At 36.4% G+C, this 13,156-nt stretch overlaps 1 protein-coding gene across 6 annotated transcripts in view; it reads right to left on the minus strand.

The window, feature by feature from the left end:
- CSMD3 (CUB and Sushi multiple domains 3) overlaps window positions 1–13,156 on the minus strand; it is a 621,549-nt gene that overhangs the window by 538,269 nt on the left and 70,124 nt on the right. For all 6 annotated transcript variants that reach the window (XM_027684441.1, XM_027684440.1, XM_027684437.1 and 3 more), the window contains exon 2: window positions 5,627–5,849. In XM_027684441.1, the coding sequence (XP_027540242.1) occupies window positions 5,627–5,849 (223 nt within the window). The remainder of the gene's footprint in view (window positions 1–5,626; window positions 5,850–13,156) is intronic.

Here is a 13,156-nt window from a genome sequence, read left to right on the forward strand (position 1 = left end):
CCCTCCCCCCCCCTCCTCCCTTCCCTCCCTCTCCTCTTTTCTTGTCATTAGTTGGACCAAATAAATTAATTTTATAGTCAGTATGAGTCTGTTCCTTTAGTACCAAATTCAAACCTTTGGAAGTACTAGAGTGAGGATACAATACAATGTAACACTAGAAGCATCTTGAAATTTTAAAGACCTACTTATTAATCTACCGAAAATGTTTTTTCTCTTCAAGAAGAGTAAAGGTTAAAAATGTAGGCATAATTAGGGAGTCAGATATTTCAGGAGAACAATTCATCAACAGAGAGAAGGTAGTGGATGACTCCAGTAATTTCAGTTAATTTCTCCTGTGCAGCTCAGTAGCACTGATCAGGTAACCTGTGTGTTTGATTCTTGGTGGCCTCAGCGGGGAGCATAGATGAAAGGATGATTTATCTTGCTTAAATACAAGAGATTAGAAACTATGATTATTAACTCCGCTTTTAAACATTGAAGATGTTTAAAGCTTTCTTCCATTCAAAGCTCCTAAGAGAAAATTAACCATGTGTAGCTAAAGAAAAGTGAGAGCACGGCCTGAGTGGGGTCTCCTCAACTCCTGACCTGTGCCCTCCATGGAGCAGTTCTTTCCATGCCACCCCCTAAGAAAAGGTAGTGGCTATCACAGTAAATTTTTTAGAAATTACACTAAAAAATATTTTCATAACATGGAAGAGGTATCATCAGATGACTCCAACTGGCTTTTGCAAAGCAGTTGATTTATGTTATGTTTTATCAGTTCAAACACGCCTTCTGCTAATTTCATTAAAGCATGGGATTTCTTATCACTAGTGCAAACAAAATTCTTGTTTCTCAAGTTGGGCACCCAGAAAATTGAAAACATATTATCTTCTTGACTGAAACGATTCATCTAGTACCACACAAAAATAATGGGAAAGACAAAAATTTTGAAAAAATGGAACAGGATTTTATCTGGAAATGCAACACTTTCACTCAGAATAGTAGTATTAGCTACTTGCCAAAATAAGGTCTATCCAAAGCTGCAACTGAAAAGTAATTACAGAAAATCAAACCCAAGTTTTTTTTTCGTTTGGTTGGTTGGGGTTTTTTGTTTTGTTTTGGTTGGTTGGGTGGGTTTTTTTTTTGTTTTAATTTTTTGTTTGGGTTTTTTGTTTGTTCTGGTTTGGGATTTTTTGTGGAGTTTTTTGTTTGTTTTGAGGGGTGCTAGTTGTATGAATGTGAAGGAAAGCGTACACAAAAATCACAAATATGCATAAGGAAGGCAACAAGAAAACCCTAAAAATAGTATCTATGGCATGACCCAGAAAGACTTCCAAGTATGAAATTTTGCTGAAAGCTTGGTTCAAATACATGAATTAATACTGTCTTTCTGCAAACACACTTTTTTTGTAGATACTTACAAATATAATTTATGGAAAGATATAAAGTTTTGCATATCATTCACAGCTTTAAATTATTTTACAGTTTATTTATAGTTTGAGGCAAAGATTATCATATGAAATATACTGAATCAAGCATATACAGTAACACAAAGATACAAGTATAATATTGACTGTACACTTTCCGTAATGGCCATATCTGACATGCTTCTCTTCCATTTGTTATTGTTTAGCTGCCATTTAAGTGCCATCTAAATCAGTTCAGGCTGTTAAGCATTCACTGAAAACAGTCAATAACTGTAATTTCAACAAGATTCAATTCTGAGGAGACCAATTAAACGTAGAAGTACAAAACTGGACAAGGATGGAATCAGAGGACATGAACTTCACAAACAGTCAAACTGCAAAATCATTTTAATTTAGACAGAAATTTATTGAAGAAAAAAAAAGATACAGTGTCCTTGTCTACCTGACACAATTTTTTTAGCTGTCCAGTTATATATTTTCCAAATACACATGCAGTCCCCTGAAAATATTTTTGTCTGTTACAAAATTAAAGGGAAGGCAACAAGTGCATTCTGATTACACCTTCATTAATGTCACTAAGTAAATGACAAAAATCCACTGTCATGCTAGAACAATAGTTTTCACAAGCAACTGTACCTCAGTTCTAGCTTCACTTGTTTAAATAAAAACCTTTTGCAAAAAGAAAACTAGGAAACCACCACACTACTTGCTACAGTAATCTGAGAAAATAAATGTTTTTGAATCATGAAAGATTTAGTAAAGCTTGCATAACTTCACTATCACGCTTTCTTAATTTAAAACCCAATTCTCCACTCATACAAATGTGTACAAATTCTTCTACTGTACCCATACTCTGGTAAGATCTTGTAAATCTTGTAAAAGTAGTCTATTTCAAGACCTATATTGAGGCTCAATTGTCTTTTCCTTTTAAAGTGCTGACTTATTCTACTCTTCCACAGAACTGCTTATACTTCTTCACCAGAATGTAATGGCATCCTAAATACACCACACCAAAACTTTTAAGCATGACAGGTTTCCTTGACTTTCTCCTCAAGATACTGACCTTTAAAAAAAATAAAAATCCCAAAGCTACAGCATTGAAGGATTAGTTTAACTTGAAAAGAATCCTGCACACCTATAGATACCTATAAATGCATATAGGTATCTATATATCTATATGTCCAGATACATATACATGTATACGTATGAAATAACGTGTGCATATAAATACATATAAGCCTTTTTAGCAGCTTGAACAAGACATAAAGAAAAACAATTCTGCTTTTCCAAGATATTATATTGCTCTTCCTTCCATCCTCCTAACTTCCTCAACCCCTTTTTCCTGATGCTCATTAAAATTGTAACTCAGTAAAGACCATTGGTTCCTAACTGCAGTAATTGTTTAATTCTTTTGCATTTGTCTAGAACATTGTTTACATACTCAATGAGATTACAGTTTAGAGTGGATTCACCATGAGGGCCTTTTTGGGCTCCTACATTTGAGAAAATCTCAATTTTATCTTTTGAGGAGTGGGCAGAAAGGAGGAAAACTACATGATCTTGTTTTTTCTTGTTGTTGTGACAGACAACTCTCAAATCTTTTATCTATGGGTTCCCTCTTTCCTGCAGCTGATATCAGAATTGCATACAAACATTCATGAAACAGGAAATAAAAATGGAAACACAGAAGTACAAAGAGAAACAATTTCAGATGCATTTCTCCATATCTGCTGACTGTTAACCATTTGACAAACAGAATTCACATCCTGCACAGATTTGAGATGAAGAATTTTACTGTTTTAGTTTCCTTCTAGTACCAAGTTACATTTTCCTTCTAGTGAACAGATGCTGGATTGTTATGCAGTAGTTAAAAACAAAAAAATCATTACCAGTGAATCAACATTTACCATATAACCTCATGAACACAAATCCCTTTGTTTGAGCAGCATTATGCAAAGTAAAACGAAACTGGATGTTCCCTGATCAGGAACAGATATTACATTCTTCATCACAGGATCATAGAATAAAAAAACCATGGAATGGTTTGGTTCAGAAGATGATCTAGTTCCAACCCCCGCTGTTGTGGGCAGGGACATCTTTCCCTAGATCAGGTTACTTAAAGTCAACGATTTCTTGGGAACTTGTTCCAGTATCTTACTACCCTCTTTGTAAAGAATTTCTTCCTCATATCTAATCCTAATCATAGAATCACAGAATGTTAAGGGGTTGGAAGGGACCTTAAAGACCATCTAGTCCCAAATCTCCTGCCATGGGCAGGAACACCTCCCAGTAAACCAGGTTGCTCAAGGCCTTATCCAACCTGGCTTTGAACACTGCCAGGGTTGGGGCATCCACAAGCTCCCTGGACAACCTGTTCCAGTATCTCACCACCCTCACAGTAAAACTTTCCTTCCTAATATCTAACCTAAATTTCCCGTCTTTCAGTTTGTACCCATTACTCCTTGTCCTACCACTACAGTTCTTAACGAAGAGTCTCTTTCTGGCTTCCCTGTAGGCCCTTTTCAAATACTGGAAGATTGCTGTGAGGTCTCTACACAACCTTCTCTTTTCCAGGCTGAACAGCCCCAACTTTCTCAGCTTGTCTTTGTCAGGGAGGTGCTCAAGTCCTCATCTACCCTCTTTTAAGTTTAAAACCATTGCCCCTTGTCCTGTCACTAGAGGCCCTAGTAAAAAGTCTCTATCCATCTTTCTCATAAGTCCCCTTTAAGTATTGAAAGGTCACAATATGGTCTCCCTGGAGCCTTCTGTTCTCAAGGCTGAACAACCCCAGCTCTCTCAGCCTTTCTTCATAGGAGAGGTGCTCCAGTCCTCTGATAATTTTGGTGGACTTATTTGGACCTGCTCCAATAGGTCGATGCTTTTTTTGTGCTGGGAGCCTTGGAGTTGGACACAGTTCTCCAGGTGGGGTCTCACAAAAGCAAATCAGAGAGGAAGAATCAGCTTCCTCAGCTTACTGGCCATGCTTCTTTTGATGCAGCCTGGGATACAGTTGGCTTTCTGAGCTGTAACTGCACGTTGCTGGTTCGTGTCCAATTTTTCATCCATCTCTCTATCTCCCCAAGTCCTTCTCTTCAAGACTGCTCTCAATCCATTCATCTCCCAGTCTGTATTGACACTGAGACTTGACCCGACCCAGGTGCAGGATGTTACACTTGGCCTCGTTGAACTTGATGAGGTTCTCCTGGGCCCACTCCTCCAGTCTGTCAATGTCCTTCTGGATGGCATCCCCTCCCTCAAGCAAATCCACTGCACCACTCAACTTGGTGTCATCTGCAAACTTGCTGAGGGTGCACTCAATCTCACCGTCTACATCATTAATAAAGATACTAAATAGTCTTGATCCCAGTGCAGACTCCCTGAAGGACATCATTTGTTGCTGATCTCTGTACTTTAAGCTCTTGACTGCAACTCTTTGGATGTGGACAGGCAGCCACTGCACTATCCATCAAATAGTCCATCCATCAAATATGTATCTCTCCTATTTAACAGCAAGGCTGTTGTGTGGGGCTGTGCCAAAGGCCTTACAGAAGTCTAGGCAGACGATGACTTACAGATAATAAGATGATAATAATAAAGATAACTAGCAAATGTGTGACTAATATATCTGTTGCAATTGCTGAATTATTATATATTCCTCAAGCTGCAACCTTCCAGAACTGAAAATCTGGGCCACGACTCTGAAATAGACTCAGATAAAAAATGTTCTGTGACCCACCACACTCCTGATATTTCAAACTGATTTTTTTCACTGTTGTAATCCCTTTTTGTTAGAAGATGCTCATATACAATTTAAAAAAAATAATTATCTAGTCCATCTTACATATGTTATATTTTCTTGATCTTGATCAAAAGCCTCCTGTTGAAAAGAATACAAAAGTTCCACTGCTACTAGATCATGCAAATTGAGACCTGCAAAATCTCATACTCACTTCACATTCATTTATCCATGCTCATATGCTTCTTAATTAATTACATTTTGTTGAGACAACTTTTATGAGGGCTAGATTAATTTCAGCACTTACTTTAACTTGAATTAAAGCACATGATCTAGATTTTGGCACTTACAATTAATTAAAGTTCACCTTAAAGACAAAATATGAAAGAATCCATAATTTAAAAACATTAGCTTTAACTATATTCTCATATATTTTTAAGATATTAGTACAAATTAGATTTGATTAATATTTATTCATTACCTTGTCCTAAAGTTTGCAGGATGAGGATGCCCATCATATAATGACAAATAATCATATTCTTCTTCTAGAGCAAAAGACTGAAAGACGATTTGTATTCTGTTTCTTTCTTCTGCTATTATAACCCATGTACAGTTTGCACCATTTGGATATCCATATGGGAAGCCAGGGCTTTCTATAGTGCCATTAAGTCCTTTTAAAGTTCCACCACAGGTATAAATAAATCCTAAAAAAGATACCAAGGAAACAAAAGTTAGCAATCCATTTTTATATTAACCTTCAATAGAATACATCACTAGAATTATGATTTCTGGAAAAATATCAAAATATTTCTTAGCAAGTACTGCATTTAGAAAGAAAAAGCCAATGTTTTAATACAAATGCTGGCCACTTAATGCAAAACAACCCCACCCACCTAACAAATGTGTTTTCCATACTGTTTATGTAAAGGCATATGGTAGCATCTTTACAAATAAATATATATAACAACATCTATGACTAAATTTGTCTATGTGGCAAAGTATCCACATCAATTCCTTTTTTGGACAAAAGGAAGAGAAGCAGTCAGAGTAAAGCAAACAAATCTCTTTTGGTACAGGTCTGATAGAGATTAAACCCATTAACCTTGTGCTCCCCCCCACACACATATTTTGGGACTGTAAGAGGCTAAAAGGCTACTTATTATGAACAAGCAAAAATTCTGGGTTATGAAAGATGTCTACTTAAAGACTTAATCTGAAATACCACCATCATGATACTATGTCATGTAAATATTAAGATGAATGTGTTTTGACTGACCCTAAGTGGGTGTTGTTCAACTCCGGTGGTCAGGGAAGCCCCCCAGAGCCACTCCCTTACACACCACACCCCACACCCCCCGTCCACTCCCTTGCAGTGGAATGGGAGAGAGAATGGAAAGAGTAATGTGAGAAAAGTCGTGGGTTGAGATAAGGACAGTTTAACAGGTACAGCGAAAGCTGTACATGTAAACAAAGAAGATGAAGGAATTCATTGGCTACTCTGCCAGGCAGGTGTTCAGCCATCTCCAGGAAAGCATCAATGCCTAATGGTTACATGGGAAGACGAACATCATAACCCTGAACATGGTCCCTTCCTCCTCCTTTCCATCAGCATTTTTCACTGAGCATGGCACCACATGGTATGGAATATCCCTTTCATATGTTATAGAATATCCCTGTCATTAGTTGGAGTCATCTGTGTCCCAGCTGTGTCTCCTCCAACTTCTTGCCCACCCCCAGATGATTTGCTGTGACAGGCAGCATGATAAGCAGAGAAGGCCTTGATGCTGTGTAAGCACTGCTCAGCAATAACTAAAATGTCCTTGTGCTATCAACACTGTTTTGGTCACAAATCTAAAACATAATACCATAGGATCTACTATGAAGAAAATTAAGTCTATCCTAGCCAAATTCAGTACAGTGGGTCAAAGGTGAAAGGTTGCTCTGCCAATAGATTCTTTTTAAAATGAACATTCCCAAATTTCAGAAATGGCCCCTACATTCAAACAGTGATTTTTCTTGGATTATAACAAATTTTCTTCTTATATAGAAAATCCATTTTCTGAGAAAAATAAGAGAACAAGAATAATTATATAAAGGTCTCCTTCAAGTCACTGTGTCCTGGCAGGACAGGTCCTTTTCTAAACTTTTGTTCCAAGTTCTAATGCTCAGTTATAGCAGTTCCTAACTCATTTGGGGCTTTAGGATATTTTTTCTTTCCACCAGCTTTGCAGTCTGACTGTAGGTCTGCATCCTCTCTCCAGGCCTTCTGCTCTCTTATCCCTTAAATATTAGATCAGCTTTCCTGTTTTGCCTTTTGCACCCCCAAAGCTTCTCTTTCCCAAGCATGCTCAGAGCAAGCCCCCTCTGCTGGGGGGGGATTTCATTAAATGAGATACAGCACGAAACACTCAGCTGCTCTTCCACAGAAACACGATATACATTTCACAACGAACTACAAATAAACAAACCAGATGCCGACTCTTTAATTATACACACGTATATATTTGAGCTCATTAAATCTTCTTCTTCATGGCATATTCACAAGCTTGTCTTCGCACTGCGCATTTATATGTGTAGAGACCCCCTTCTCTGATGTACTAAGCAGAAATCTCTTAAGATTTTACTCTTTGTGTTACTACACTGTAAAGTAACTTTTCTTGACAACAGAAGAGGGAGACATATAATGTTTTTATCTCATCTTTTTCATGTTTATCTCCAATGGGGAGAAAAGATGCCTCTTATGAAGTATGACTACTGTTTTAATACAAATATCACTGTATCAGATATATAGGACAAAAAGGGAATGGAAGATTCTCTTCGAAAGTAATTAGGCCTTTGTTTGCCTCATCTGACATGTATAGCAAATTTTACCTTCTACTGTGAATTAGCTTAGAGAATTCATTCTCATATCAGTGCCTACACAACTTTCATTGTTAGGAGTTTGTTTTATTTATCTCTTTCTGTATCTCCCTCATATACTTGAACTATTTTTAAATCTCCTTTATGTGTTATTATTTATTATTTAAGCTCAGCTGTTTTATTTAGCACTTTAAAAGTCTTTTGGAATACAGTTTGTGCACAAGTCACTTTACAAAATTAAACTACATCATAAGCTCTTCATCCTAGAACTCTAACACTTCCCACAAAATACAGTCACTGAAATAAGACTTTAAATAGCTGTGTGCACATATTTATCAATTTCGTTTTTCCTAGAAATCTCTTGCTGAGGCATATTCAATTGAATTAGAGAAAAAACTTACAGAGAGAGAGACTTGAAAACAAAATAGCATATGCTATAAATTTTTATGCATCTCCCCAGACCAAGTGTGGAAAGCACAGTGTAAACTTTGTCTCAGCATCATAATATAGCTCCATAATTTAGAACCTTTGTTGCTGTACTTATGTCATGAAAACTTTCAACTACATATGGACTGTTCTGTTAGTTCAATACAAACTACAAAGAAAAAATCAAATATAATAGGTCTTCTGTTAGCAAAATTAAATTATATTTTAAAAAAACCAAAGCCAAAACCAGAGCCACAACTATGAGTGAGCAGAACCTTGTGAGATAACACACTGTTTATTAAGGAATGTAATGCTTCATATTGGATCCAATAATTGGTCCTATCCATAAATATATATGAAATATAAAGTTTCACAACTTATAAAAGTTCCACTTACTTCTTTTATTCCATACTCAAACCATAACAAAAGAGAATTATTCATATTCTGCGTGATGATATAACTTGGATGTTTTTCTGAGATGACTAGCAGAATGTAACACAGCTATGCACGTGTCAGAAGACACATTTTTAATTCCGAGAATGGAAAAAACACCAACAAACCAACAGTGAAGTTTGATTTTGATAGGCCTACTTTTTTAGCCTATAAAATAAAAAAAATCATGCCAACAGACCCCATACAACATGCACTTTAATCTCTGCTTTCATATGTTAATACATTCTGTGATGTTCTTCACCTTGGCAGTCCAACTTGGTTATGATCAAAATAGACAGCGTGCATTAACTGACTGGTCTGATCAAATGTGGAAAACATGACATTTATTTTCACAAGGTAAAATTCATGCTGAAATAACTAGTAACATATACTGTGATCTTTTTCATCTAGATTTCAGAACTAGCATTCCAAAAAGAATTTACTTGCAAACTGCTTTTCATTAAGGGGAAGGTTTTATTCAAAGCACACAATGAAGAATTTTGAACAGCTTGAAGTTAGATTAGAAAAGAAAAATTCTTGTTGAAGCAAATATGAACAACACCACTCATTATATTCTTTTAATAGTGAGTACAATTCAAAGTTTCCATTGCATTGTTTTTTACCAGATTTTAAAAATCAGATGTTTAATTCTCATCAATTTTACATGGATAAATATTTCTTGAAATCAAAAAATAAAGCCGCTCTTTCTGATTTCAGTCATCCTCTGATTCATTGTGGGATTACAGTAAGCATCAGTAACATCAGTTCTTAATCTACTTATTCAACTTTCATTGCCTTCTAGCAAAGCAAGTAATACTTACACCATATCCACACCCCTTGCCCTTGGATTTCCCATAATTATGCTCACTCAGTACACAACAAGATTGTCTTTGGCTTTTTCTCTTCCTTCTGACCATTCAATTATACTGTTTAATAACATATGTCCACACCTCTCACCTTCCTAGTACTCCACACCTTTTGTTTAATCTTCTTCGTTTAATGTGTTCTTTAATAGCAGTCATTACCATAAGATAATTATACCGAGTCTGCATTGATTAACACACTCTCACATTTCTAAGTTGCTTAGAAATTTCCTTTTAAAGAGGTATTTAATACTTGCTGTCATCTGTTTTAAAAACAAATTGAGAAAATGGAAGATGATTTGTTCATACGCTGCTTTTTTTCTTCAGTATCCTTTCTGATGAGCTGATCTCCTTTCATTTCTTTGACTTGTACCTATCTTAAAGCACAGTCAATAGTATCTTACAGCATTTCTTAGCCATGGCATCCTTGTTCACCTCCCCTTTTTTGTGTAATAAACCTATTTGCAACATTATTCTTTTCCCCCTAGTTGGTGGTTCTACTCCATTCAGAGTCCATTAACTTTGTTCACTTGTCTCACCTGCTCTTTGCATGTTTCTGCAAGACCTTGTCTGTTTACGATCTTTGATTACCTGATTGTATTGAGCAGCAAGGAGCAGCTACTTTGTATGCTGACCATAAATCAGGAAGGATTGTTCTCCTAATTCTCTTCTGTTTTGCTGCATTTTCTTTCTGTTCACTTACGTTATCATCACCTTAGTTTTTATGGTTCTATATGTCCATCCTTTTTGTTAGCACTTCTAAGAACCTCCTGGAATGCAACAGGGATAGATTTCATAGTGATGTGAACCCATCCCTATTTTGTGAACCTTTTCCTTCCTGCAATCAATCTTTCTCATTTTTGGAAAATATATACACAATATTTCTTTCTAAACCATTTTACCATCTCTATAATTTTACTTGTCCTGTCATGCCTCACATCAAGATCTTTGAGCCCAATTATGAAAATGAGAATAGGACACTCTCCAGATGTAATGACTGCATTTTACTTTGGACTGTGTTTGAAATTTACCCTTTTACCTCTTCTCATCATGTCTTAATTCTCTTTAATTTATGCTTTTCCATTTCCCATTATGCATCTTTTCTGCATTAAACAAATCTCCTTTCTCTAATCTTAACTTCCAACCCCAAGTTTTATTGAATTTTTTTCACATGAGTACAAACCTGGAAGGCAATTGTCTCTAATGCACTGGACTTATCAGTTCCTACTTACTCTCCACCTTTTTCTCTGCCTCCCTCAAATGCCCAGCAGCTTGCATGCTTCTTTCTTACTCTACTGTGTTTTCATATGAACAGACTGCTGACTTTTACACTAAGGGCACTCACCAGTGTCCATTCCTACCAGAACATTATAACCCTGTCTTTCTTCATGAGTCTCACATTTCACCTGTTCTAGGCATGGAAGGTGTACATACCAGCAGCAACCCTGCACCACAGCACACCAGAACAGAAGTAGACTGCACCTGGGTAGCAGTTTGCAGTGGGATAGGTATCCACGCCAGCTACAAGACATTAGAATTGCTGCTGTTTCAGAAAAGTCTATCTTGTATTCATATAGATCTCTATGCCTGTTTAACTCAACTCTACTTCAAAAAATCCTCACTTCCATCTCAGCTCCAATAGTAGCTTTTACAATGAGCTTTCTACCAGATGAGCAAAGCCTACATTTGATATTTTGTCTGACCACAGATAATTGTTATTTTCTTATGTATAATTTCCCAAAGTAATAAAAATTTAGAATCATAGAATCATAAAATGGTTTGGGTTGGAAGGGACCTTAAAGATCATCTAATTCCAAACCCCTGCTGTGGACAGGGGCACCTTCCACTAGACCAAGTTGCTCAAAGCCTCATCCAACCTGGCCTTGAACACTACAGGGATGGGACATCCACAACATCTCTGGGAACACTGCTCCAGTATCTCACCACCCTCACAGCAAAGAATTTCCTCCTAATATCTGATCTAAACCTACCCTCTGTCAGTTTAAAATAATTTTCCTTTGTCCTAACACTACACGTCTTTCTAAAAAGTCCCTCTCCAGCCTTCTTGTTGGCCCCACATAGGTACTTAGAAGGTATCTGCTATAAGCTATCCCTGGAGCCTGAACAACTCCAACTCAGTTCCAACTCTTCTGTCATGGTTATGTCTATCTTTGTGGGTTGCTTTTTACTTTCTATTTTTGTCAATCATTGTTTTTTACATATAATGCTTATTTCCTTCATTTTAGACTTTCTTTAGTCTCAGAGATGTTTAATAAAGCCTTATAAAAGAACCAAAAAATGCAACAAAAATCTTGTGTTTGTGAAGGGCATAAAGTAAGAAAAACACTGAAACACCTTGGTGCAAATCAGCTCTTAGGAGTTCCAGGAAATTGAGGACTTCTTAACTAAATTGCCATTTCATTTCATTTTGTTCTTAAAAGCATTTTCTTTCACAAACAAGATATTTGGATGCCTAATCTTTGCACAACTTACTGGAAATTGGGCCACTATGAAGTTTAGACATCATGAAGTTTTCAAAAGAAGTCCATTTTAAACTTTTTAATCTATGATTTGTATCATTTTAATGCTATGAGAAAATATAGTGATACTTTTTGTCAAATAACTGAGTAAAATAGATTGCCTTGCCCTTGTATAAGCTATAACAAGGTATCAAAATGACTTTTCTAATCTTTTGGTAAGGTTGACTGGAAACTCTATAACAAACTCAATGGAACTGGTACGGAATACCAGCCAAACAGAAGCTATCACTGTAAATCATCACCACATTTGAAACACTTTATGGAGGTACTGCTTTTCTTTCAGAGAGAAATTTATTATCTCTGTTTCAGACACCTTTTCTGAAAGAGGTTTAGAAATATTTTAGTGTTGTCTTCCACTTGTCTCAGCTGTGAAAACTAGTAGAAGGACGAGAGATTCTGTTCCCTCATGTCAACACTGAGTGTGTTACTTCTTTAAAGAAACATAAGGTCTAAAATACAACAGGACTGTTCTTGTTCACATGGAATACATCCTGAGGAGCAGAAGACTTAAAATGGAAAGATGGCAAAAGAAGCAACTGGTTTTCATGTAACAAAAGTACATAAGGAAATACTCTCTACAAAATAAAGATTGAAACAAAAGTAACCTCTGGAAAAAATCAAGATATATTTAGTACTACACGTTTAAATTAAAGCTGAAATGTCCAATAACATTAATTAGTTTTCAAATTAATTGTAGTGTAACAGGAGAACAGTCAATATAATGCTGACTTGAATTCCCTAAATTTAAAGCCCATTGGCATATACAGTAAACCTCTGTCATTATATAGCTGGTTCATTAAAATTGGGAAGGGAAGGTTTGGGAAGGTTTGGGAAGGTTTGGGAAGGGAAGGTTTGGGAAGGTTTGGGAAGGGAAGGTTTGGGAAGGGAAGG

Source organism: Neopelma chrysocephalum, unplaced genomic scaffold (genome assembly GCF_003984885.1).
Source record: "Neopelma chrysocephalum unplaced genomic scaffold, ASM398488v2 Primary Assembly neopelma1_66, whole genome shotgun sequence".
NCBI lineage: Eukaryota > Metazoa > Chordata > Aves > Passeriformes > Pipridae > Neopelma > Neopelma chrysocephalum.